The following is a 27,532-nucleotide window of genomic DNA, read 5'->3' on the forward strand; positions in this document are numbered from 1 at the left end:
GTTTGAACATATATAAACAGATTATAAACAGATCAAATGAGCTGTGCTTCTTCAGTAATATGAGAGTAAAACTCCTCAACATCTGTTCATCATCCTCACATATCACAGTTTCATTATCACTCATCTTCTTGCCCATAAAATAAACAGAGACGTAGAAATGAGGACAACATGGAATATTCCAGACAGTTGGCTCCTCCCAGCTTGGCTGTGATTGGTCAGCTGTGGAAAGAGGAAATAAAACATTGATGGTTCCTCTCCTCCATCAGCCTGTGGATGCCCTGGTAGCTGTCTCCTCAGCCGTTTGGCACTAACGCTTGTATTTTCTAAAGTAAGGTGGGTGAGTCACTCAGCTGAGTTATCTTTTCCTCCAACTGTGGCGCATATTAATGTCACATAAAGCTAGTGTTTCTCTTGTGCATTGGTCTCGGTTAGCTTGCTAAGGCTAGTCTGGTCAGTCAGTTATTTAGGTCAACAGTGGGCTAGCGTTAAGCTAGCTAAGTAATGCTAAGAATTAAATGTTTTGTTAGTTAAAGCTGCCAGAGATTTGTGAAGTACGTTGGGTAGCATAAATATGTTACGTGCCAAATATAGGTCTTGACCTCATCACATTATTGACCATTGCATGACCATTTGCGTTTATTCCAGTTATTGTTGGCTCATGTGAGGCTAACGCTGACATCATTTGTTGTGCAAGCCCCTGTGACTGTATGCTGTACACCAAACTCCTTTTCTTTAGCTGTCAACATTATGGTTATCTTTGCAAATTCCATCTAAGCAGTTATCATTGAGTAAATAACCAGAATCACATACAGCTAAATTGAGAACATCTAGCAATTGTTCAATGTGCTGAGTCCAGAGTTCCATATTTAAAACTGGGGCCTTGCTCTACATCTGTGGGTAACTGGGTTGGCTTGGTTGAAGATGGTCTAATATACACCGGGAAAAGTGCAGTCTCAATAAATTTCATGATGATGATGATGATGATGATGATGATGATGATGATGACACCTTTTGATCTTTTCTTTTGAACTCCCATACATGAAGTCATTTTCACTGTCAGTTGTTTGCTAAAAGACCAAAATTGTGAACCAGAGATAAAGGTTATTGATTTTAAACATTTCAGTGGGAGTCCTAAAATTGTACACACGATTGCAACAAACAATTGAGTTGTGTCACTTAATAAGTGATAAGTAGATTCTTCAGTTTAATTCAAACTTTTTGTTGGGTTTACAAGGTAAAACAAAACAAAACACACAATCAGTCGTACTCATTGAAATTTGGTGCATATGTAGAATCCCTCACCAATGTTTTCTAAGTCTGGATGAGTACTGACAGCAACTCTTCCTAAGTCTCTATGCTGCTGTTCTTCTCCCACTGCTTCTTATCCAAACTACAAATAAAAGTATGCATAAGATGTCCTAGAAGTGCCTCGTATGTAGTAACACCAGGGACCCAAGCAGTAGACTGGCACTATGCCATCTGGGAACCTGTGGCCACACCCTCTTTACATCATTATAAGCCGCTATGATCCTGCTCATGCTAATTTTTCCATAGCTTAACCACAGGTGAGCTGTATAGATTTGGTTAATAGAGAGTTTGAAATAATGAACATTTTACAGTGATAGAACACATTACTTAAAGTATATATGCAGAAATAATTACTGAATTATTGAAAATGTCAAACATTTGCTTGTTCTAGCTACTTCAATGTAAGGATTTGCTGTAACCTGACATATAAGCCAGAACAAGAAAGATGATTTATAGCTACCGTACTAAAATGTATGATTATCAAAATACATTTGACAACATTGAAATACATTTTAGATCATATTGCCAGGCCCTGTTTGACACTTTTGAATATATAATCTGTGTTGCAGGAGAGGGAGACACACCAACCGCCAACATGTCAAGCAAAAGGGCCAAGGGAAAGAACACCAAGAAGCGTCCTCAGCGTGCCACCTCCAATGTATTTGCTATGTTTGACCAGTCTCAGATTCAAGAGTTTAAGGAGGCCTTCAACATGATCGACCAAAACAGAGATGGTTTTATTGACAAAGAAGACCTTCACGACATGCTGGCCTCATTAGGTAAACCTGACAGTTTATTTTCCCACATTCAGGCTTCTTATATGTCTTGTTTTCAAGACTGTTCCTTTGGTTTGTAATTTAACAGAGTATTGATTTTTTTTTTAAAATGAAGGTTAGGTGGAGGAAAACGTAGCATCTGTTTGTGCAAAGCCAAAATGCTCCCAATATGTGTAGATGACGTTAGAGTGATGGTGTCAGTCATAAATCCTTATTACTCTGACTGTTTCATAGGTAAGAACCCCACAGAGGATTACCTGGAGGCGATGATGAATGAAGCGCCAGGACCAATCAACTTCACCATGTTTCTGACCATGTTTGGAGAGAAGCTGAACGGCACTGATCCCGAGGATGTGATCCGTAATGCTTTTGCCTGCTTTGACGAGGAGGGAACTGGTGAGTTGGAAGTTTTTTTTGTTTTTTCATTTCGACTGTGCACTGTACCACCTGATGCTTTTCCTCGGTGTCTCCAGACCCAATTCTATCAGGACATGTTTTTGACTCATTAAGAGTGATCATGATCAAAACGGTTATATCCTCACCGAATGACATAATTTCCCTTGTCCTGAACTGACAAATAGAAATAGAAAAGAATGTATTTCAGTTGCTTGCACATATATGGGTGAGGTTGGAGTTATAATTGGTGTTCAGAAATAGAAGTTTAAAGGAATATGTGTATTGATGTTGCATTTTAACAATTGATAGCAATTTTCTATAAAAAGAGAAAATGGTTAGAAAATTCTAGTGACAATTTGATATCAAAGAAAGAAATTAAAGCTAGAGGCAATGTTGTATAACAGAGAAGGTCATCTTATTGTGATATGAGAAGATCTCAACTCAAATGTGTAACTCAACTAATTAAGTTTAATTTGCTGCGCTTGCTTCACTGTTACTAGCAGCAACCAGCTATGCATATTTTTATTTTTCCCCCTTATATTGCAATAAAAATTTCGTCTCTCACAGGTATGATCCAGGAGGAGTACCTGCGGGAGCTGCTCACTACGATGGGAGACAGGTTTACAGACGAAGACGTGGACGAACTCTTCCGAGAGGCGCCCATCGACAAGAAGGGCAACTTCAACTATGTAGCATTCACGCGTATACTAAAGCACGGTGCAAAGGACAAAGATGATTAGTGGCAGAAGTAGCTCTGGACAAAGTTTATTCTGTATATCTTGTGTATCTTTGAGTCTCCACTTAGAGCAGCTATATCATGTTAATTGGTTCATGACAGGCTTCACCATGGTATAGCTCACCGAAGGTCTTTTTTTTTTTTTTTTTTCAAGCTGCTTGTTGGACCCTCCCTCCAACTCCTCAACCCTACTCTCAAAGCTCATTTGCACATCTGTGAAAACACCACTGTAGGGTCTGTATAAGCTAGTAAAGACCTTCATGGATTTAACTGGAAATAAACTGAAATGAGGAGTCTGTTATCGTGACTGGCTTGGTTTTACTGATCATTTGTATTTTGTAGGAATCAAGAAGTTTGGAGATTAAAATGTGTTGTGAGACGAACCACCAACGCGCTTCATTTTTCAAAAATGGTTTTATTTTAAAACAAGGTAAAATTGATAAGATGCGTCAGTCTTAATGATGGTTTAAAGTAGGGCTGCAACCAGCTATTATCTTCATTGTCAATTAATATGCAGATGATTTTAACAAAGGTAAAAAACAGAAATACTAGACCAAAATTCCAAAAGTGCTGTTTTCAAATTGCTTCTTTTATACAACCAAAGGTCCAGCAAATATTTGACATTCTTGGCTTGAAAAATGACTTAAATGATTATTTTTGCTATTCATTTTCTTTGACCGATGAGTCGACTAATGGTTGCAGCACTAATTTAAAGCAATAGCAATTCCAAAGATGCCTCATTAAATGGGATCAGTCACTGAATTTAAAGACAGGTGCTGGCTTTGACTCTTGATACAGATTAAGAAATATACACAATGACCAAAAGTATATGGACAGCATTGGACTTCCTCCAGCCCGAGCAAGACTCGACAGCAGACTTATGCACGTTAATGTTTGTCCACATACTTTTGGTTATGTATTTTTTCTCGTTGTGATGTACCAACATGTTAGTTTTGTACAGAACTGTTCTTTGACATCATTATTAATAATCTGATAGACATTCAGCACTACCTTTTGACGGTCTAAGGGGGGATCTACACAATTTGCAATGATTCAAAGCACCTCTGATCCTTTCACAATGTCACTGTGGGTTACATTATCTCGAGGGAGCACTTCATATCTGTCTTTAACCCGGGTAAATGTATCCCAGCTGCACCCAGGATCAGCGCAGATATCCACTTTCCTTCCGTTCGCAGGGTTCTTGCACATATCACGTTAACAATAAATAGACAAGGAGCTGCTCCACACTTCAAGTTTTCTGTACACTTTGCAGTTGCTCACAGAGCAATGTATAGCACATGATATGGGAGACTGTCTCGCTCTACTCCGCCAGGGCGAGATTTTTCGACTGGATCTTCGATAGATGATCCGATATACAAGCCTCGATCTTGTCACACTGGGCCAAGAAATCCTATTGACAGAAAATAAAAACACCTGATCATATCCGTCAGTATTATCAGCGGTTTCCAGTCATTTTAGTGACACTGAAAAAGGGCTTACCTGCACTGTCTTCACAAGCCCCTTTTTCTTCATTCTGCAGTCACTGAAATTATCTGGGAGACTCTGTTGAAACAAGAGGTTTATTATATGAGACGTAAAAAAAAAATGCATACAAAAATAAACACCTGAAAGAAACTGGGTTACCAGAGCATCAATCTGCTCCAGGATCTTCATGAACTGTTCCGCTGCTATTTTTACTCTGTGGTCTAGTTTACCCAAGGCCTCCGCCTGGAGGTCTTTGGCCAGGAAGCCCTGTGGAAGACATGATCTAAGATGTTCACAGAAACCAGTGTGGGAACGTTTTGCATCATTAAATCTGTATTTGATTGCTTACATTCTTGAGCCCAGTCAACTCCCCGTCTACTTTCTCCAGCTTTTTTGCCGTCTGTTCCACAGATTTCTCAATGTCTTTCAGCTTCTTCAGCTCCGCTTCTTCCTCTGGACTGTTCTGTTTGCAGATAATTGTCAGGATTCGATCACATATAACGGTCACACGCCGGAGACATCACACATGTAATGGTCTTACCCGCTTTCCGATCATCATGAGTTTGCAGCCTTCTTTTAATCCATAGCTGGACAGACTCTCCTCCATGTCCTTCAGTGATTTTCCTGGATTTCCAAAATAGACAGGGCAAGGTTTGAGCTGGACATGTCATATGATATTCAAGATCACATAGCTGGGAGACGGAGGGACCTTCAATTTACCTTTGAAGATGATTTTCTGTGAGGTTTGTGGGACTCCGGTGGCTTGAGTGAGAGCATCTGAAAGGTCTTTGACAGTGGGACCCTTGCCATCATCCTGGCCAGTTACTGTGATGCTGTGTTTAGTAGATCCTGGGAGGTGGAGAGAGACATTATGGCTGGAGATATGAAAATGCTTAAACACTTCCCTCTGTGGAAATTAAATGAAGATACCCTTGAACAAAGTGGCTAAGTTGGATACCCTTCAACACAAAACACGATTTTCTGATGGCAAAGTGTTTGAGCATACTCCTAACATTACAGAAAAGGGATTGACAGTAATATCTTGACAACATGATAAACACATAAGCGGAATAAGAAATGATTCTTAGATGTCGGGTTTATAAAAAGTAAAGAATATTCAAGCGAAATATGTAAATACAAGCCAGTTAACGTTCTAAACTGAGCTACTCGTAAAAGATAAGTGAGGGCTAGCTACATTGGCTAACCATTTCCCAGCTACTCCAGCGATTGTCGACAAGTGTATCTAAAGTAAAGTTAGATTTTTATGTGTACATGCCAGCTGGTAATAATCGCGTAACATCGTGAAAAATCCCATTACCGTAGGCAACTGTCACAGTGATCGTCTGCTCTGACATTCTGCTTTTTACCGTCCTGTAAAAATCACAGCATGAATCACACTGCTAACTGTTGCTGTTGGCTAACAACTTCCGGGACAGACCGGAAACACTTTCCCAAGCTTGTTTTCTTTTTTTTTTTTCTTCTTTTTTTTTTTTTGCAGTAGTTGACTTTTCACTTTCTTCGCTACTGCCTTTCCATTTGACTTTTATTAACGGAACAATACATACAGACACGATGCGCTCTTTCAAAACGGATCATACCAGTCATTTAACCTGAAAGTAATGAAAAGTGAGCGCATGTATATCGAATTAAACTAAACAAAAAGTTTTCACCGCATTCTCCTTTTCAACAGCAAAGAGTGGTGCTATGTTTACATAGCTTTCAGCAAAATATACCCAAAGTTAGTACAGTTTAAAGGTCAGACGTCCTCTGGTAGAAATGCAACGACTGTGTGCTCACACGTCTTCCACCTGGCTCCGTGGCGCAATGGATAGCGCATTGGACTTCTAGTCAAGCACTTGAGGAGTGATTCAAAGGTTGTGGGTTCGAGTCCCACCGGAGTCGGACTTTTGGGATTTAAAATCTGCAAACTTTCCCTCACTAGACGATCCCACTCAGGAAATTGTATTGAACGACATGTCTTGAAGTTGGCATTTCAGAAAGTCCTCATATGTGTTGGGTTGTATTATTAAACAGCCAGATGATCCCAGGGACTAACTCTGACTTAATCACAAATATGTAATGAGCAGATACATTTGATTGGCACTGAGGACACTTCTGTCATGTCTGGAAGTTATATGCGGCATTGATAAATAATCTGTGCTGTGTTTTTAATGAGACTGCAGTGGGCACTCGCACCTATACAAGACCTCTGGGCCATGTCTGTCCATCAGGTGGACGCCTGTCACTTCATGAGAAGATCGGTCCGATTGGCATACTCTATACACCGGTTTCTTTGCCTCACTCGCCTGCTGCATCTTTGTGTGACACACCACATCATCAAGGGATCAATAGCTGACAATTAGCCCATGACGTTGGTGCACAGGATTACCAGTCAAGTGATTCAAAGGTTGAGGGTGAGAGTCACGCTGCAGGACAAACCTTTTTAAAAGTAGAGCTTGCTGATTGTTCTCCTCAAAACTGTAATAAGAGACATAAGACAAAAGAGGCCCTTGTAAACATGAATATCTTTATACATATAATATTCTAGTCAGGTTACCCACCACTTCTTCTGTTATAACAATATACAGAGCAACTCTGTATTTTTTTATTTGATAACTCCCTTTGTGTTTTATTGCTGTCAGCATTCCTTTATTATAATATTGCTGAGTTTGCTCGCACCCTGAATTCCATTTGACCCATTTACTCTGTATCTTGTGTTTTTGTGAATAGTAAAGTTTTGTTAATGTACAAGCATAAAGGTTTATGTTATCAGAACAAAAGAAAAAATTCAAGGTTAAATTAAATGATGTCATTTATTTTTGCATGTTTCAAACCTGCAGACCTCAGTGGGAATCATCTCCACTTCTGAGAACTCAAACAAAATGGTCATGACTCAACAACTCACAAAGCTACAATAAAAACAAAACGGAAAATAAATTATAACTTAATAATACTGGTGATGAACAAGACTGATGAGTGTTAGCAGGTCAAAAGAAAGGGGAATAACATCTTTAAAAAAAGGTTCAGTATGTTCCAAGGCCACATGCTAGCACGGTAGTGGTAACAGTACACAACCCAACACAGCATCAAAATCGTAGTGTTCTCAGGTCAAATGGTTTTGCATGTATAAATGTTACTCTATAAAAGTGTTTTCAGTCGAAGTGCAGTTGTTTGAATCCATCCCTTGTTTATGTGGCGGGAATCTGTGGCAGGCCGAACTCATCCACCAAAACACCATCCTGAGAAAACAAAAGACGAAAACACTTCAGTGCATACACGGATAAGCAGACCTCCAAACACGCATTTCACATTCACATTTCAAGTGTTTTTGTTCTTTCATTCAGTGGGTTTATTTTGAGCAGGATGGAGCTGTCAGCACTGCTAGCCTAAAAGACCAGTCGTGTCACATTTATGCTCAATTTACTAGAAATAAATATTTATTTAACTTTGGTGCCAGTCAAAGGTACTGTACTGTTACATATGCAATACAATACAATAACTGCATGCTTTTGGTCCATGGCATACCAATAAGTCTCAGTTTTGGCTCTTAACACAGACTCCCTAATCCTGAATTTAGTATTTGTACGTACATCTACTAACTAGAATGGCACCTGTGCCTTGACAAGCAGCTGTGAAACTGCACTGCATAGACCCACAAAATGTCTGGTGAAAAACCACAAAACTTCCACAGATATTTTGAAGAGGACAATGTCAATGTGTTGGTCTTTGTAAGATGACAGAGCTTCCTGTCATTTCATGAAGGCACGATAAGGCATATGTTTCTATGGTATGTATAGCAACAAAATAATACAGAGAATAAGGTGATGAATGGAATCCTATTACCACCGGACCTTTCTGTTTACTTTCATACAATAATGAAATGTATTGAAACAAATGGCTGCTGAAGGGTGATAAAAACATATGAAAAAAAAGGCTGTATGGTTTGAAATCTGTGTAGACATGATGTTGTGAACGTAAAGGATGGAAAACACTAGCATGAAGATTTCTTGTTTAAATTCTCCGGTCTGTGTTGAGTATAATGTGGGTGCTCTGAAGACTTTTACCTTGTTTGTCTTGCTGTCACTGGGGATTCCCTCAGGGATAGACGGGGCGGCTGAGGCCTCGTCCAGGTAGGAGCTGTCATCATCCAGCAGCAACTCATCGCCCAGTGCATCCAGCTCTGAAACCACAATAACACTGTCATTCTAATCATGTAGACAATTAGGAAACGTTTTGTGTAATTTAGGAGATTTTTGCAGCCTGCAGATTCTCAATTAATTAACACAGAGACTTTACCATTGAGCCATCATGGGATGAAACATGACGATATACAGTGCAAGGTTTTCTGTAAGTAATTTTCTGCACAACTTGTCAGAAATGCAAAAATAAACGTAAGCCTGTGGAGACTGTCAGGTATACCTGCTTCGAGATCATCCTCATCTATGTCTGGAGTGCCGTAGCTGCGGCTCAGGGCCTCCTGCACCTCGTTGGCATCTTCCATCATATCTTCCAGCTGATCCTGTAAGTCCTGAAAGTTACACAAAAAATACGTGTTATCACTTTTAATGTCCGATAACTCAGGCTGGAATGTTGATTTTTTACATATGACCTTACTATTTAAAGCATTAGGGACAAGAAATACTGACATACTTGAAGTGTTTGTGCTTGTACAAAAATGGAAAGAATGAAATATCTGCTGCGTGATAACCAAAACAGTGTAGTGTACATACATCAATCTGATCCAGTTTGACGTCCTTGTAAGCCCTTTTCATTTCCTTTGCACCAATCTTCATGGCCTCCACCTGGAAACAGAAAACAGATTTCACAAGTTGAGTTTAGTTGCTGGAAACAAAAGGACTCTATCAGGAGTGGAAAAAATAATCTGTCTTGCATCTTCTCAGGATCTCTTGGTAAAGACACATACTGATAGGGATTAAGTCAGGGGAATCTGGAGGGCGGTACTGTAGTCAGATTTCTAGACTTGATTCAGTGCCAGCTACTTCTAGGAACTGTTTGGATTTCTTGTAATGATAAAATGAAAACATTCATAAAAAAGAGAAAAAAGAAAAAAAAAAAAAAACGATGTTTCTAGGTATGTAAGACAGCATGACAAGATGCTAAATGACTGAAAGCTGCTTCGACCGAATGGTGAACCAGTTTCTTTTCAAGTCGCGTGTCTCTCACTGTTGTTTTGGTGTCCTTTAATGTCTGGATCGTGTAGTTCGCCTGCTCCATGTTAAAAGACTGCTGAGCCAGCTGCTCTCTTTGACCTTCATACCTGTGTGAAACAAAATGCAGTTTGGTTTTAAGGCATTTGCACTGTCCACAGTCCTCATTAGACCCTAAAATCCTACATTTGAGTATTTTTAAAAAAATTTGACTATACAACAGCTCACAGTTTTATACTGGTGAATATCGATACTGACTACTTTAAATAGTTACAGGCTATAGTCAGAATTAAATTGACTTGACAAACAGTGAGCAAGCATTGTTATGTTTATCCTTTCATAAATTATTAAGCTCTTGTTGTTGTGTCATTCTTTCTCTATTGTATCATGCATAATTGATTGTTCATGAGTCGTGTCCAGTGACAAATAAACGCATAATTCATAGAAAACATCCTGATACAAATCACTTGGTACAAATCAGCCTTCATAGACACAGACAGCAATATAACTGTGATAAGTACCAGCCATGCCACTAGACCGGTTTGGCTTTAGTTCTCATATATCTGACATATTAAACATTTGTTTGGGACTCACATTCTCTTCTGCTTCAGGACTCTCATCGCCTTCTGTTTCACCATGTTCTGCATTCACATGGGGAATAAATAAAACTGTTATTTGGTATATTGACAAGCGTTGCAACCTTCATACTTAGAGACTGACATGCTGTGTGTTACCTTCGAGGGCCCGTCTCTCATCTTTTTCATCTGATCCTTGTACTTCATAAGTTCAGCGTCTAGTCTGCTAATCTTCTTTTCTATGGACTCCGACCTGGCATCGACCTGGATGCGGAGGAGATCAGTTAGAGCTGTATCCTGGCAGATAACAGTCTTGAAATGCCCTGTCTGTTTGTGTTTGGTATAGGAAAACAGAATGGGGAGATGGCCGCAGGGCAAAAAGCCTATTGGAGCCTATAGATGGTTGTGGTTAACAAATACACCCCCCCCTCGCTGTCTGGCTCAGGAACAGAGACAAATGACTAACCGATATGGGTGCTGTTGTTGTGAAAAATACTTAATTACTGGATTTTAATAGCTAGCTAGCACGGTTTTGCTGGCTTGACTGCCATTTTTGTGAACATGCTAGCTTAGTAACGACACCGTTAGGTAAGATAATACACATCAACAACACAAACAGCCCCGCCTGACAGTACTCACATTCCCGATACAGTCCGACAGATTCGGAGGAGGCGCTTTCGGCTTTCCGCGTCCGAATATTCTGTTCATTTTCTAAACGTTTTGTGAGGGCGCAGCCTTTAGCTTTCCTCAGAAAATAGAAAAATGCATCAAATGTATAAAGGATTTCTTCACTGGGGACACCCGGAAGCAACGGTTTAGACGCAAAGGCTTCCCATTGGTTGGCGTAAACGGCTGTGACCAATGGGGGTTTGAGCACGCGGCTGCCACTGTGTGGCGAGCACGAGGATTGCAACTGTGTTTGAAGACCTTTTGTCCCCATACACACTGCATCAGTCTTCAGTCTTTGTTAGACCCCAACACTGCAGATACGGTGGCATTAAACAGGGCTTATTGACTCAGCAGCTCACCTGAAAATCAATATTGACTGATCATTCATCATGTGGAATTTACCCCTCCATAAATACAGTTTGATTGGTATCAATTTAAAATTACAAATTGCAGCTACTGGCTGTATTAAAAGTGAATAAATCAGTCACTAATGCTTTACAGGTCAGTTGTTAGTGATGAGAGGAGTGTTTACTAAAGTACCAATACACCAACTGTTTAACAGAAACAAAGGTAGTGTTAACAACAAAATGTATTCTAGGCCTTCAACTAACAATTATATTAATCACTGACTGATCTGCTGATTATTTTCATAATAAATCGATTGTGTCAAAAATCCCCATGTGTGCTGTAACCTGTAAATGTATCACGGTGATCAGAAAACAGTTGGCAAATGATTTTCTTTTGACTTGTCTAATTGATTCATTCACCTGTTGCTGCTGGTTAATGCACTTTAAATACTTCTTCAGGCAGCATTTTAATGTTGGAGCTGCTTTAACTATTCGCACACCAGGGATTTGGCCCCTCCGATGGATCACAAGATAAATCTGGCGGGTAGTGAGATGATTAAATGGGCTGGGAAGAAGCGGCTCAAAGTCTTGCATTAAAAATTGTAGACTATTTTTGTTTCTGATATTTCACCAGGAAAAGTACCTCACGTCATTTCTGCTAGAAATAACTGGTGTTATTAGAGTATGTGGGAAGTCAGTCACAGTTGGGGGTACTCAGGGGTCAGCCTATATGATAACTACCACAATTGTGATCACAATTTGGATGCACTTCAAAGGAGTAAAAGTGTTGCTTCCAGAGTCCAAACAAAGTGGCATTTAACTCCTACTTTGCATCCAAAACCCATGAAAATTCAGAGTCCATGTGGCTGTTAAGCTGTTCAGTACCGTTTGCAGCTTTAATTAACATTTAAGACAACCCCGACAGCTGCATGATTGCCAAATTGAAAAGTATCAACAGGAGCCAAAGAGATTATTGTCAACCTGGCAACATTAACCTTGTTGTCATGGATGTCTTCCAACAGATGTCTAAAGAACAGATATCATCACTTGATATTAATATGATTTATAGTGCACATCTTAATTGTTTTATTCACATTATTTATTTCCCATTGTTATAGGCAGGATGTGCCTTACAGGAAGGCATGACTGACAGTCTTTGTTCTGAACAATGAAGCCTAATAAAGCCTCATTAGAGCCAGAAAGATAAAGCCTGTTCCAGAACCTGGCTCTATGTAACAGCTTACTCATCAACCTCGGGAGACGGAGACAGGGAGCAGAAGAAAGAAAAGGGCCGTAATCCTGATCATTATGGCCGACAGGAGTCGAGGGCCAATTGATTTAATTTTCCTTTCAGATCTCTGAGGTTCCACCATGCCGCATTATGCCTGTCACCTGCTGTGAAGAGCGCGGCATCTTCTGCAACAGGAAAATGACACCTGCCCACTGCAATTAAGAATAAGGGATCACATGCTGATTTGAATAGGTTAAAAATGCAGTAACTAATTTTTGACTATCAACTTGATAGTCTAAATACTGATACTAATACACTGATTATGGTGCAAGTACCTCTTAAAAAATGTTAAAAACCCCAAACTCAACTATCCTTAAAAGGAAAAGTTAAGTATCCTTAAAAGGCAGCATTCTCCTAAATAACAGAGGTAGATGGGGACTTGTTTTAAAATGTTAAAAATAACCATTGAAAAAATATAAAACCGCTCGAGATCCAAAATTCATTTGCCGAGATGTTATTTACACCATTTTTTAAATCCAAAAACTTCACTCTAGCTGCTGATCTAAAAGCGATACGGTGCACAGAAGAAGGTGCACCTGCTCGGCCGCACATCAAGGCTGTGAATAAAGTCTAAATCAGTTTACTCTCCTGCAACCTGTGTCCCCTCAAAAACAACTGTTAAATCCCAAGCTACAGAGCCACAGCAGCAGCAGCAGCAGCAGTAACATATACAGAAGCTCCTAACACAGTGGCTTAATTTGCAGTCATTGCAAATTTCTCTACAAGGCCAGCAGCAACAGAACGCCACACAATTAGCACAACAAACCTTGGACTTCTGCTTCTTCAGCCAGTGCGCTCACCATGGAAACACTAACTTCTGCGTCTGCGTTGAATAGTATTAATAAAGGCGTCGAGAAAAACAGTGAATCAGTTGGGGAGGTGGATTAGTGTCACGGAACAGCTGTGACACTATTCCACATCTTCACTGACACCCACCTGGAAATCATTAAGGAGAGAGATTAAAACCCATTTTGTCTTTCATGAAGCAAGCTCACATTTTACCGCTTTATTGTTTGTTAGTTGCGCGTGTGTTGAAGCGTGTTTTTGACATTCAAAGCCTAAAGACACAGCAAAGATATCCAACAGATACAATGTCGAAAGCTGCAGCACATTACACATGTATAAGGCGGTCGTTTGTCTATGAATACAATCAAGTCCATTCAGTAAGTTTCAGTATAAGATGACACACGTGCTGTAACCAAGCCAACAGGGGGATTTGTGGGGCTAACACCACAAAAACATTCAGCATTAAGCCCACCAGGATATATTTTCAGAGCCATCACAGAAGTTGTGAAGTAGTGGCTAATTGCTGGTCTGTTAGAGCAAGCAAAGTAGCTAAAGATAAGGCACACAAACAAAGGCACAAATACACATTTTCTGCTATAAACTACTGTGTCATTATCAGATTTAGACGGATAAATACATGAATGTTTAGCTTTACAATGAGAAAAAATAATCTTTTCTGGTTTGATGCCTCTTATAACGCTACAATACAATAAAAAAAATAATAAAAATCACAGAAAATATTTGTTTTGCCGAGGGAAAGCCTAATTGTCATAAGGATAAATTGAAAAATGCATAGTTATCAGGTTGAAAATATAACACATCGGGTGGAGATTTACAGTATATATCAACATCAAATTGCGCAAACCACGGAAAGCCCTGTTGTGTAGAAACAGTATGTCAGCTGTTGCCTTGGAGCCCTCTGCCCAGTTTTTCACATGTTCTAGTGTTTCATACAAGGTGAGAACACACCAGGTCGACGGCACTATTTACAACAATCGATGAGACGTGGTGTCGCAGAGGGAAACGTTTAAAGGCGTCGATCACTGTCAGATAAAAATAGCCTCCTAAAGTACAAAGTTCAGCTGTAACAAGCGGCAGATGACGTTTGTCGGCCATCTTGTCGAGGAGAAAAATGCTTTCATTCGGCGTCGTCCTACAGAGGATGATCCCTGAGACGTTGTTGTATATATATTCTACATGGTTTACAGCTAAAGTGAGGCTCTTTACACGTACCATCCACAGATTTACGATACAGCAAAGCACAATTCACATAAAACGCCATCGTTCAAAACATGATGCAGTGATGCAGTTGATCTTTCAATATGTACATGAGAACTACATTAATCACCTTTACGTGAAAGCCTATTGGGTTAATTTGCAGGCAAGCAAAATGTGATCGAGCTACATGATAAAATACTTCTGGTTTGCCTTGTTTCCACATCATTTATCATCTTTTGATGTCACCAGCATGGGAAAATAACATTAGAATAAGAATTTTAATACATCAAGCGTCAGTTTTCTTCAGAAGGGATTTTATACATCATGAATCACCATCATGTGATTTCGTATCTCGCTGGGCGCTGATGGCAGAGGACTTCTGTATGTAGACTAATCTAACCTTAAAAGGATAAAGGATACATTCTCTGTTACTCTATTTTATTCTTTTCTTTTTTTTCTTTTTCGAAATGTTCACAAATCCCACAAAAGACCAAAAACGACAACATGTTAGTCTGACTTCTCCCCATTCAGTCTCACTAAGGTCATAAATATGGTGGCCTTGAGGGTGAAAACACTTCAGGTTATAATACACTGACTATGGACAAGTACCATATTCAAACCCGACCTGTCCCTTAAAAATGTCTGGGGAAATGTTGTGTTTCCTAAAATGATGCTGTGTTTTCAGAAAAACTGTTAGGTTCTGTGAAATGCTTTGTTTCGTAAAAGGTTGCTGCATTTTATGAAATGTTGTGTGTTTGAAACGTGTCTTCTGAAATGTCGCATGTTGTGAAATGTTATTCTGTTTTCCAAAATATGGTGTCTTCATCATCATAAATCCTTGAAAACAAGAGGAAATTGTGTATTTGTTGGAGCCTATTGAGTATTTCTGGCGGCAGGATGACATATATGAGATTGTTGACTCACAGATGTTTTTAATATATTTCGGTGAGGGGGTATATTTTATCCGATTTTGTCTATACTGGCACTGCTGGTTTTGGTCTCTTCATGGGATTTGTTGACATTAAGAAAACTGTAAAACACTGTCTGATCATCCTCTAAGTGACCACATCTTGGATTCTCTGACAACATGCTGATTATATACAACTTTCCCTTTCCTTAGATGGCAGTGGTGATTTGAGTCAGTCCCAGGTCATTGGAGTCCTCCCAGCCCTGATAGGGCATGGAGGACATGTCCATGGCTAGTCATACATTCCTGGCCTGCCTCGTGTCTACCCGGCCTTCTGCGGGACACGAGTGGTCCCGCAGGGTGCTCCTCACCCGGCTCACCCCGTGCAAGTCTCCATGTCCTTGAGCCCCGGGGCAGCAAAAGTCCCTGAAGCACCTCTTGAAGTTCTCGTCGAGGAAGGCGTAGAGGATGGGGTTGAGGCTGCTGTTGGTGTAGCCCAGCGCCACGCAGAAGAAGTAGGCGGCCATGACGGCGGTGGTCTCGGGCACGTTGCCCGAAAGCGCCTTGACCAAGATGAAGATGTGGATGGGCGTCCAGCACACCACGAAGACCGCGACCACCACCAGCACGAGCCGAGTGATCCGGCGGAGGTTGCGGTCCTTCTCGCGTGAGCCGGACAGCAGGCGCACGCTCTTCAGCCGCAGGACCATCAAAGTGTAGCAGACGGTGATGATGATGACGGGCGCCACGAAGGCGAAGATGAAGACGCAGATCTTCATCAGGGTGTCCCAGTAGATGTAGGGTTCAGGGAACTGTAGGGCACACTCTGTGGTCCCTGTTCAAACAGAGGTAACAGAACAAATCGACCACTGAGCTAACTGAGGCCAAGAGGGAAATCATTAGTTTTAAAGGGATCGTGTCGGACAAGTAATTGGACAAATGTTTTATTTTAAGTTCACCCTTTAAAAAAAAACAAGAGGTAGTTGATTATTGGTTATACTTTAGCATCAAGTGTACAAGTCTGTTCATCCAGTTGCACCACTTTGGCGCTCATGCAGCATGCAATCTGCAAAGTAAGTTGTTAGAAAACATATCATGTACACGTAATGAAGTATGAATGCCTATAAAATGAGTAACTTTGCCTAAAAATGTAATGGAGTGGATGTAAGTAACTCAAAATTGCACCTAAATACAGTATTTAAGAAAATGTACTCAGTTAAATTCTGTCACTGACTATAATACGGTTGAACGTGGCTTTAATCACATTTTAAGTGGGTATTACTGTGCAGCATTTGGCGGCAATTATAGCTTCTCTCTTCTCATGAAGACAAAGTTAGTAAAATTACAATGGTGTCAACTTGTCAATCATAATCTGCTTTTACATCAGCCTGCGCTCACTGCCGATAATGACTGCTCCTCTCTTTCTGAATGTGCCTGCTTGTCACAGTGTGATGCACTTGTTTACTGTCGTCTTCTTCTGTCGTTTTGTTTACTTTGTCCGTCTATCATGGGTGCATTAGATGCAGATTTATGCTTTATTATTGTCCTCTATATTAGAAAATTATTTTCACAATCTGTAGTACCATTACAACCACTAAAAGTCTACCACAGTACGCCCAGGCTATTTAAAGTCCGGATAGAAAAGGGCACAAAACTCCTCCCCAAGCATGCTTCTTTACAGATTGGCTGTCTGTATCTGAGACAGCAGAGGGGAGGAGGGTGAAGCAGGCGGATGAGGGGGGTTGCAGCGGTCGTGTGAAGTGGTCAGTGTTCTGCGAGTGCTAACAGTGTCAGTGAGGGCTGGCAGGTTTGGAGAGAGGATACCAATTATGTCAGAGGATTGCAACCTTAATGCATCAGATGCATCAGATGCACTAAGGTTGTCACGACAGGCCAGAATTGAATTCAGCCCATCTAATAGCCCTGGGTAAAGTGTACTGTGCTTCATGGAGTGAAAAAATACAATTTACTAGACTGTTGCTGAATGAAACCCCCCCCCCCCCCAAAAAAAAATCACTCAGGCTATATTCTCCACCCATTATGTATGTCACTGCCTGTTCTAGTCAAGTAGCTGTAATGTAGGCTCTCATCAAACCTATAGAACATCTAACCCTCTTCATGGAATGTGAAGGATGCTTCCCACAGCCAATTTAGATAATTCAAGGCGAGCATGATGGGCTGCAGCGGGGCTACAGATGTGAAGTTGTCTGCAGCTCATTGAGGGTCTTCAGGAGGTGGAACAAACCAGATGAAACATAACAACTAAAGATGGAGCCTAACGAGGGTGTGACTGTATGACTGTGTGCAAGGACAAGGTACCATTATTGGACTTGGTGCTGCCAAGTATCATGGCGGGGACGCCGGCGGCAGACGACAGCACCCAGATGATCACATTGATGATCTTGGCCTTGACGGGCGTGCGAAAGTCCAAGGCCTTGATGGGATGGCACACGGCCACGTAACGGTCGACACTCATCATGGTCAGCGTGAAGATGCTGGTGAACATGTTGTAGTAATCGATGGAGATGAAGACTTTGCACGCCACCTTGCCGAACGGCCAGGAGCTGAGCAGGTAGTCGGTGCTCTGAAAGGGCATAGTGGTGGTGACGAGAGCGTCAGCCACGGCCAGGTTGAAGATGTAGATGTTGGTGGCTGTTTTCATCTTGGTGTATCTATCCCAGGGCAGAGGAAAGAAGGAAACATGAAGGGGTTGAACGCTTTGATGTCATTTGTTTCTCTTTTTGTTGTTTAAACCTTTTGAAGGTCCAGCGTGTAGGATTTAGTGGCATCGAGTGGTGCAGTTACAGATTGCAACCAACTTAACACTGCTCGTCCCGCACGAGCTGGCTAAAAACATGAAAGGCCCCCTAAGATATATATTCAGTTTGTCCCTTGTGGGCTACTGTAGAAACATGGCAGTACAACATGGAAGGCTCATTCTAAGGTAATGAAAACACAACCCTACTAACTGTCAGATGTTTATTCATCAATGTAAATGTAACTATCAATACTATACATCATTTCTGTCACTAAAACCCTAAACCCAACATACTGGACCTTTAAATGGAAATTTGACATCAAAAATAGATATTTTTCCTCTTACCTGTAGTGCTATTCATCCACCTAGATGGTTTTGGTGTCAGTTGCCAAGTTTTGGAGATATAGGTTGTAGGGATGTCTGCTTTCTGTCCAATATAATGGAACTTGATGGTATTCGAAGTGCCCAAAAAATACTTACCAAATACCCAACAACAATGTCTCTGTCTAGAAATCGTGACCTGGTAAGTCACCATGCAGAGGGAAGTGAAAGCCAACTTCTGCTGTGGCCAAACTGTGTAATTACATCATCACATGACGCACTGGGGCCCAAAATACTTCTTTTCTCATAAGCTTAGATCATGAAAGAAACTTCTGCAAAACAGTGGATACATTTTTTTTTCCTTTTTGGCGTCACAACCCCCGCAAAATTAATTTGAGCTATTCAGTCCGATAAAAGTTGGAAAGTCTAGAAAAGCCGCAAGATTGAATCATTTTATGCCAGGTGTGGTCTGGTATTTTTATAGCCAGGAAAGTAGAGCAATTTTGGTTTTATCCGCCACTGAGCAGCGTCCCATGATGAGAGGCTGGCTAACCAGCTAAGCTAGCTAACGTCACAGCTCAGGAGGACTCAATGTTTACATTTCGCCCGTGGAGTAATACAGTTGGCGAGCATAGTTCGGTAGAAAATAGTTCCTCACTGAGCTGTAACGCTAGGTAGCTAGGTTAGTCTAGTTAGCTAGCCTCCGGTACATCGGTAGATTCTGTCATCCTTGACAGAAAATAGTTCCTACATGAAACTGCCCATATGGAGATGATATTTCTGAAAAGAAAAATACTAATGAGTTTTTCAAATGTGATTTCTTTTAGCACCATCTTGTTTTCTTACCATCCAAAACTCGACAGCTTACACCAAAACAGTCACTAAATGGCTGCACAGCACTACAAGCCAGATGAAAATGTTAAATTTGTGATCTTTGGGGGGGGGGGCCCTGTCCCTTAAAAAAAAGAAAAAGAAAAAAAAAGCCAGGTTAATTAAACCACTTTCAGAGATAAGGGTTGTAGTTACAAGGGAGAACAGCTCTTTCCCTGAGCAAACAGATTATAACCAGATCGACTTCAGCAGCCAAATTACTGAATACACACACAAAGGAAAAAGCCTTTTTTTCCACACCTGTCATCTCTTGTTAGATTCGAGGCTTTAATCACATCCCAAATGAGAAACAGAAAGATTTTTTATGAGGCTTTAATCAGAAGCTCACATGAAATGGAACAGGTGATCCAGGACAGGGGGAAAATATTGACACTGCAATCACTGCAAACCCTGTCACAGTATGTAACGCTCTGTCCTCTCTGTGGTATCTCTGCATGCTGGATTCATGGCTGATAAAACACACGCACCGTGCAAAAACTCCCAAGGAAACATACACGCAAACACATTTAATCAAACACTCACATCTTCTACTTCATCCTGGATCAGCTCCATGTGTGGCTCCAGAATGAATAAGCATGTGCATTTCTTATTACTCACGAGGGCACATGCGGCACATTATAGATAATCTGACACAATCGGCTCACCTGATGATGACATACATCACCAAACAGTTGCCCGCCAAGCCCACCACAAACACCACGGAGTACACGGCGACTATGATGGGGATGATGGGCGACATGGGCTCGGGCTCCGCGTCCCAGGTGCCGTTGGGCGTGTAGTTGAAGACGTCCGACAAGCCGGGCTGCCATGTGAAGTTAGAGATGCACTCCTCCGGCTGTCCCGAGGGACACTTGTCCTCCTTGTAGATGTGCACCACGCCGCTCTCCATGGTGCTGACCCCGCAGCCCGCGCGTAAAACTGACCGCTCCACAGAGAGAGAGAGAGAGAGAGAGGGAAGGAGAGAGAGAAAGAAAGAGGACACAGCTGGATTTTCACGATGAACTGCCACAAAAAAAGGAAAAAAAAAAAAAAAAAAACACCCCAAAACACACATACACACATACAGGGAGAGCACACGCGTCTGTCAGCGCAGTGACAACAGGAGCGCAACAGCACCGCAGCCCAAGGACGCCGTGAACAGACGAGCGTAAAAACACACCTCCTTACCTGCTTTTCCGTTTCCCCCCCCCCCGCAGCACTCTTCACACCGCCCACCCTCCCACCCCCCCAAAAAAGTTCGGCCACTCGCAACAGAGAATGATGAGGGTGAGTTTCTCAGAGGAAATCTTCTTCAAAAATTCAGATGTTGGAAAAGATATGGCACAAGCGACATCAGAGGCTGGACACGTATGACACAGGGCTCTCACACAGTGACTGCATGTTTCTAGGTAGATGCACCGCTGGTGACCCTGTGACCACTGGAACACCTCTGTGAAAACCTGATTTATTCATTTTTATCGTCATGACTTCACAAATTACCTGCAGGAAAATTACTCTAGGGATTTCATTGCGAAATCAATCTGCAGTTAGTTTTACTCAGTGACATCTTCAGGTTGTTTCTTTTGTCCAACCGAGGATATAAGATTTTTATTAAAAAAAACAAAAACAACATCCTCACAGGAATTTTTTTTAATTGATTCATTTACTCACCAGGACTGAAGGCTCAACTATCCCCAACGCAAAAAGCTAAACAACATGAAGAGATACACTTGATTGCCAACCAGCTCTTTACTTTACATGGTTCATGACTACCTGGGTCATCTAAAGAAACATTATGTAGACACAGGCACTTTGTGGGATTTGGTGCCCACCCACATTTTCCTGAGTGCAACACCGCTGTTGTAGATCCCAGGTGTGTGACATTGTTATGTGCCAAAATCATTCTGAAGTGCTTATTTTTTTATTTAAAAGGATGTTTTTCACCACAGACTACACCTGTGTTTTCTTTTAAAAGCAGACCAGAACATATTTTGGCACAAGCTTTTGGATTCATTTGAACAGGGAGCACTTTATTAAAGACTTATTATTATCATATCATTATTCCCTCTTAACAATAATAATAACAATAATACCTTTTCATCTGATTCCTTTCTTTATTGTGTTAGATTCTCATCTTACGTGGTTTTACTGTATTTCATTGAATAGTCAGACCTGCATCTGGGTTTTCCATCAATCAGCCCGTTCACCTGCAGGATTTCTTTTGTTTTATGAGCTTTGATTTACCTTAACTGAACCCCTTGAAACCCAAGATCCCCCCATGCACCTTCAACCATTTTATTCAATCGGGGACTTGAGAGGGTTGTCAGAGAATCATTATGAAGAGGGGTTTTTTTTGTTTTGTTTTTTGTTTCTTCTTCATTTTAATTGCATTTTAGTTTTTCTGATGGGGTGGTTTAGTGAAACATTTCAAAGAGACCTGAATCAGCTGTGGTCCAGTATGTAACAAAAGAAAGGTGACTGCCAAATGTTGGAGATCGTGGGGAAGAGGCTTTTTTTAATCGCTGTTATCCAATTTTTAGGCATTGCCTGTATTTTGTCTATGTGCTGTGTACTGTGTAAATAAAACTGACCTGACCAAAAGTAAATGTCTGTGCCTGACATGAAGTGATTCCAGCATGATTTGGTGCCGTTTGAGTAGTTGTAAGCATATTTTGATAATTATATATGTATAACTTTGAATTGCAAAAAAATGCTGGGCAGGATCATCAGGACATTAAATGTCCATTTACTATCATAGATGGCAAAAAAAGCAGCAAATCCTCAGATTTAATCAGATCAATCACATGACCTCCCTGCTCCATTTTGCTCAGCGTTTCGAAGAGAAGCTGTTTACACCTCTCCTTCCAGCTCTCTTGGACTGTTTTCTCGTGTGCATTTTTTCTTCCAACATTGGTCCTCAGCAACACTAGATGCGGCGGCACAGGGAGCTCCAAATGAAGAGAAGATTGAGCTCTAAATAAAGAAAACACCCCATGTCGACTTAAACCACAGGCTATTCCTCCCTAACCAGTCTCTGTGGTTCTTCCCTCCCAGCAGATACACGACAGATTTCTAGGAGCAGTAATTAAGCGGGAGCTGTTTTCTTTCCCTCCTTTCACGCGCTCAACACTGGTTGCTTAGAGACCCGTCATGGCCAGGTGTTGCTTGAGTGACAAAGCCTTTTTGTAGGTGTGATGCTATTGTTGAAGGGCCGTACCAGGCCAGACTTTGTTTCTCAGCACAAATATTTGATTCGACTGCGGTGAACTGGCCGTAATAATTCACATCTTTCCTCTTTTGCGAGAGCCGCCGCGGAGGGATAAAAAAACCCCCACAGTGGCAGTGTTTACCCTCGGCCCTAATAACACAGCAGCTGCAAAGGTGTGTTTGCACACAGATACAATCTGCTGCTCTTCCTCTGGCACTTGAAACAGGTCGTTTTATTTGAGTTCCAGAGGAGGAGAGGAAAACGCTTGTTGTGTGACCTCGAGCAAACGAGGCCGCGGACACGTTTTGCATTTTACCGCCCTTTGCACAATGACCTCTGAGGTGCTGGCTGTTCATTAAAAAGCGATTCGATTGATGGTTTCGCGACTGAAGTTTGAGCCCGATCGTTTCACATTTGAAGGGAAACCGAGTTATGGCGGGACAAACCTCCGCTTTGTTTTGAGTTTTCTCAAAGGACTGCACAATGAGACGGGCTGTTCGGGGTTTTTCAAGAGTGCTTCACCGGATGATTACGGTCTCATTTTGGCGCGTTTCATTTATTGTTGCCCTCCCCATGTATCATTCGGCTCCTGTAAACCACCTGAACATTCATTTTCAGTGTGCTGCATCGACAAAAGACAGGACCCGCCTCAATTTCCAAGCAGCTCTCCCAGATAAAAGTAGCTCTCTCTCCCATAGGAGCAGAATGAGGATTTCACTGACAGGAACAGTTCCCCTTCTTCATTTGATGCCGCTAGTATATTATTGATTAAACTTCAAAATGCCTGCCCACCTTCCTACACTCGGCCAGACGTGTTACACAAGGGAAACAGTACTGCTCGCCGAGCACGAACTTACACTTGATTCAAGCCTAGAGGTCATCACCTTGTCTGAGAAATGCACCAAAACAGAAGAATTAGCCAAAGAGAACTGGGCACAACACTGACAGAGAGTCAAGGAATGAAACACAAAGGAATCATCAGCCAGCTGAGACCGCTGCAAAGCAAAATACCACTGTTGAAGGCAGAGTGTGAAACCACTGGATATGTTTTTTTTTGTTGAGACCTTGAGACGAGCTGGGAACAAAAACAAGATATTTCCCAGTTGTTTTTGTGGCTCCCAAAACATCAGGGCCGTGCAGGTAAATTGGTCGAAAGGATATTAATCGCCAACTCATCAGATAACGGATTTTTTTGTTTCAGTCAAACAGTTGTTGGCTCCAGCTTCATCTCTTTTTTTTTTCAAACGCCTCTTCACACGGCATCTCTGCACGCTGAATGATATGTCATGATAAATTCAAGAAATGAGGATAATCGATAATGATAAACAATAAAAGATACACAGTTAAAGCTGTGTACGTTGCAAACTGAACTACAGATGACACGATGATATATCTGAAGCGGCTCTATATTAGAATTCCAGATTGTGCAAAAGCTGTCTTATCATGCAAGCTTCTAGGGCCTATTTTTTTTTTCTCAAATATAAATATTTCTACCTTTAAAATACTAATTAAAAGGGAACAGAGAGATGGAACACATTTGATTGCAAACTTGCAAAACAACTATTTCATATTTCCTACAGTTTACCAAAACTCTTTGACAGACCTGCCAAGGAAAAATTCAAAAAAAGATCCACCTTGACAGATGGGCACTTTAGACATCAGGAGGCAAAGGGACAGGTGCCCGCAAATCAGGATCGTTTTCCTAACCCTCACCAGAACAACACCACAGATGAAATAGAAAATTGAACCCTTAGAAAAGTAATAACATTTAAAAAAAAAAAAAAAAAGTTTCGACATATCCACTGTTTCCAAGACTTACATTGCCTAGTTTTGCTCTGACGACTGGGTTGCCTACGGTTACCTCTTAAAGATAGGACTCATTGCAGCGTCGTGTCATCATCAAGACTTAATCTGGTACACAGCAGTTTATTTATTTCAAAGAGGTATTTCTCTCAAAGGTTTGGAGCGATATGCGTCACATTCAGGTCCAATCTGCTCTCCGCAAAGAATTCAGTTATCTGTTCCTAATGATGAGATGTGATTTTTTTTTTCCTTTTTTTTTGAGTTAGTCTAAGATTGCACTCATTAGGATCCTTGTGCAATCAAGGCGGCGCTCATAATGTCTCATTTTTCCTAAGATTTGTATTCATCAGAGCGCTTTGTGAGAGATCTCCAGAGAGGGTGAGAGAAGACAAAAAGAGGGGTTAAATGGCCTTCGTCCATCGCCTTCCAGTAAACATCTTTTACTGTAGCTGTACGAGAACACATTTGTGAGGGTTTTTGAAGTTTTTTTTAAGTCTAAAAATAAGAGGACTTTCTTTGAGTAAGCTCCCAGAAGACTACAATCAAAACCAGTCCGACTACAAACAGAGCCGATCACAAATGCAGTCCTGCATAGTCCGGTCACCACATGCCACTTCCTGTCCAGTAATGATCTATTCAGCCATAAAAGTTTGCACGTGGAGACCATGGCGCGAAAACGTCACAAACACAAGAGCGCCCATAATTGCATCCTTCACGTTGGTGGGTCTCACGCGTGAGAGCGGCTTTGTATGCAGAGGCCGTTCCGCCTGCAGATCATCACCTCCAGCCACAGGTGACCAGATGGTGTGGTCACTTCAGGAGTGTCGCTGTCTGCTCTGGATGAAAATGACTTGGTTTGTGAAAATGTGACCTGTGAATATGTGTTCTGTTTTCACTTTGAGTGGGGGGGGGGAAACAGCAGTTTGGCTCTGCCTTTGTTTTTCTGCACCAAGGACAACAATTTGGACCATTTTTCTTGTTGTTTTTAGACGAACACTCACAGTGTTACAGCGCCGAGCGACATGGACGTTCTGTTCAAATCTGGCAGTTACTGAGAGAGCGGACAGCGTGCAAATATTCATTCACTCAGATGCTGACAAACAGTACGAAACCTAGAATTACAGGATGTGACTGTTGTGATAATGACGGTCTGATGGCTCGAACGTTCACCTTCATCTTGCAGTTTTCAGGGCAATATTTCGCATCTGAGCAACACCTCTCTTCTCTTCCTTCTTTAAGTGTGCGGGAACCCTTTTTTTAATTATAATGTGAGAGAATACTGTACATGTGTTGGCATATGTCATCTGACGGTTGCTATGGTGCTCATGTAGACACATGGAGACATATAATTCAATGACAGTGACACTTTCATTAATTAGTTAAGGCTTCGTTAATCAGTCAGTTCAAGTTTAACATACATAGTACAGACTTATATAAAGTTGAGGTCTTAGTGAATAATTACCCGTTCACACACCCAGCAAAACATTAAGCGCCATTATCATTATTTTGGAGTCACAGTATTCACTCTCCTTCTGGCTCAGTTTTGGTCTCCACCACCTCCATTTTAGTCGCTGAGCTCAACACCGGCTGTGTCAGCTAATTTCTCTGTCTGGGATTTGTTGTTATGAAGGCAGTGTTCGCCTACTGATGCAGGAAACACAGTTGAAAAGAGCGGTGAGCCGAACCCAAGCAGTCAGATAGAGGCTCATGGCGCCAAAAGAATCAGCTGAAAGAAAAAAAAAAAAAATGCTCCACAGGACTGAGAGTTGCTCACCATTTACATCGAACACAGTCATCTGACCGTTGTTCATGATCCAGTATTGATTTGTGCGGCTTCAAAGTTGTGATTTGTGAGAACGGCCAGAATTTGAAGGTAGCTTCAAAACTGTATGGGGGCAGCATATCCATTTACTGCTGATCACTCCTTTTATCGCCACCTTTGGCTGTAGCCTCACATTTATCAAGGAGCTCAGGTGCAGCTGTACACTTGACTGAGACTGAACACAGCCTCTGAGACCAACAGTTTGAAGACACCACAGAGGTCATTTACGGGAATTTTGACCAGGACCAAGAGTCCGGGTATGAGACGACATGGCTGGCGGCGACCGGAGAGACAAGAGGCGGCAGAGGAGCAGAGTCGAAAAAAAAAAAAAGCCGCGTAGAATCTGAATATATTCAAATTGCATCTCACATGTGTATCTTGTTACCACATTATGGATCGAAATGATTCATTCTTGGATAATGCGTATTGATTTGGGGATTAAGAAAGTAATCGTGGGAAGTGACTTCACTGTGCATCGACAGTGCCACCGGTCAGGAGTTGCGTTAATGGATGACCGTCCCCCTCAGTGTTGTACAACCACAGGGGTTGGAGAGAGGTCACAATGGAATGATTCAGCTGCACTCCAGGAGCTACATATCATTTTAACCAGCTTGTACTAAACAGGCAGCTCACATGAGAACAAGCTATTCTTTATGAGCAGTGTTCAGCACTGCCTGAAACTCAAGCCCAGTGTGACTGCAAAAAAAAAAAAAAAAAAAAAACAGCAGGAAAAATGATTACGAGGCACTTGCACTCGGTCACAAGCGATCAGAAGTCCACCCCTGAGAACATGGGGGAACTGGATAACTCCAGTGTCCACGCGGCACAGTCGATTTCGCAGCACAAGAGATAACAGGTATTCACGGACAGGAGCATCCTTTTCAGGCTCGACAGTGGGCGGTAAATACTCTGGTATTTGTGATTCTCCTTGGTCGCAGCCTAAAATCGAGCTTCACGCCGCGTGGCGGTTGGCAGAGCCTTGTTTTGATTGTCACTATGGGAACGGACAGTCTCTGACCCATGGTTACAGGAGCAAAGGGATTTGATCGATGAAGCACAGCTACAATCTCTCTCCTCTCGGGGAGCTG

General features: G+C 41.6%; 4 protein-coding genes and 1 non-coding gene across 7 annotated transcripts; 2 read left to right on the top strand and 3 right to left on the bottom strand.

The window, feature by feature from the left end:
- The first annotated feature begins 179 nt into the window (after nucleotides 1-179).
- On the top strand, nucleotides 180-3,517 carry myl12.2 (myosin, light chain 12, genome duplicate 2). 3 transcript variants are annotated; one of them, XM_037082811.1, is made up of 4 exons: nucleotides 180-333; nucleotides 1,878-2,087; nucleotides 2,319-2,480; nucleotides 3,048-3,517. In XM_037082811.1, exons 2-4 carry the CDS (start codon nucleotides 1,904-1,906, stop codon nucleotides 3,218-3,220), a joined length of 519 nt encoding a protein of 172 aa, XP_036938706.1. In that variant the 5' UTR covers nucleotides 180-333; nucleotides 1,878-1,903; the 3' UTR covers nucleotides 3,221-3,517. The 3 variants fall into 3 exon arrangements, with proteins under 3 accessions (XP_036938706.1, XP_036938708.1, XP_036938705.1); XM_037082813.1 differs by having other exon boundaries at nucleotides 210-328; nucleotides 3,048-3,220; XM_037082810.1 differs by having other exon boundaries at nucleotides 245-337; nucleotides 3,048-3,220.
- bag1 (BCL2 associated athanogene 1) lies at nucleotides 3,349-6,176 on the bottom strand. Its single transcript, XM_037082809.1, has 7 exons — nucleotides 6,020-6,176; nucleotides 5,422-5,550; nucleotides 5,243-5,325; nucleotides 5,051-5,164; nucleotides 4,861-4,968; nucleotides 4,717-4,779; nucleotides 3,349-4,627 (listed from the first exon to the last, which is right to left on the bottom strand). Exons 1-7 carry the CDS (start codon nucleotides 6,054-6,056, stop codon nucleotides 4,538-4,540), a joined length of 624 nt encoding a protein of 207 aa, XP_036938704.1. The 5' UTR covers nucleotides 6,057-6,176; the 3' UTR covers nucleotides 3,349-4,537.
- Nucleotides 6,177-6,511: 335 nt separating this feature from the next.
- Nucleotides 6,512-6,603, top strand: trnar-ucu. Its single transcript is given in 2 exon segments — nucleotides 6,512-6,548; nucleotides 6,568-6,603. It is a non-coding gene; the product is annotated as a tRNA-Arg (tRNA).
- Nucleotides 6,604-7,495: 892 nt separating this feature from the next.
- On the bottom strand, nucleotides 7,496-11,279 carry chmp5a (charged multivesicular body protein 5a). Its single transcript, XM_037084089.1, has 8 exons — nucleotides 11,084-11,279; nucleotides 10,604-10,708; nucleotides 10,464-10,510; nucleotides 9,886-9,979; nucleotides 9,432-9,503; nucleotides 9,121-9,229; nucleotides 8,766-8,881; nucleotides 7,496-7,940 (listed from the first exon to the last, which is right to left on the bottom strand). Exons 1-8 carry the CDS (start codon nucleotides 11,150-11,152, stop codon nucleotides 7,890-7,892), a joined length of 663 nt encoding a protein of 220 aa, XP_036939984.1. The 5' UTR covers nucleotides 11,153-11,279; the 3' UTR covers nucleotides 7,496-7,889.
- Nucleotides 11,280-13,742: 2,463 nt separating this feature from the next.
- On the bottom strand, nucleotides 13,743-20,626 carry oprk1 (opioid receptor, kappa 1). Its single transcript, XM_037085370.1, has 3 exons — nucleotides 20,277-20,626; nucleotides 17,982-18,334; nucleotides 13,743-16,497 (listed from the first exon to the last, which is right to left on the bottom strand). The coding sequence occupies exons 1-3, from the start codon at nucleotides 20,519-20,521 to the stop codon at nucleotides 15,959-15,961; spliced, it is 1,137 nt and encodes a 378-aa protein (XP_036941265.1). The 5' UTR covers nucleotides 20,522-20,626; the 3' UTR covers nucleotides 13,743-15,958.
- Between the last annotated feature and the right edge of the window lie 6,906 nt (nucleotides 20,627-27,532).

The sequence above is a fragment of the Acanthopagrus latus genome, chromosome 21, assembly GCF_904848185.1.
Source record: "Acanthopagrus latus isolate v.2019 chromosome 21, fAcaLat1.1, whole genome shotgun sequence".
NCBI lineage: Eukaryota > Metazoa > Chordata > Actinopteri > Spariformes > Sparidae > Acanthopagrus > Acanthopagrus latus.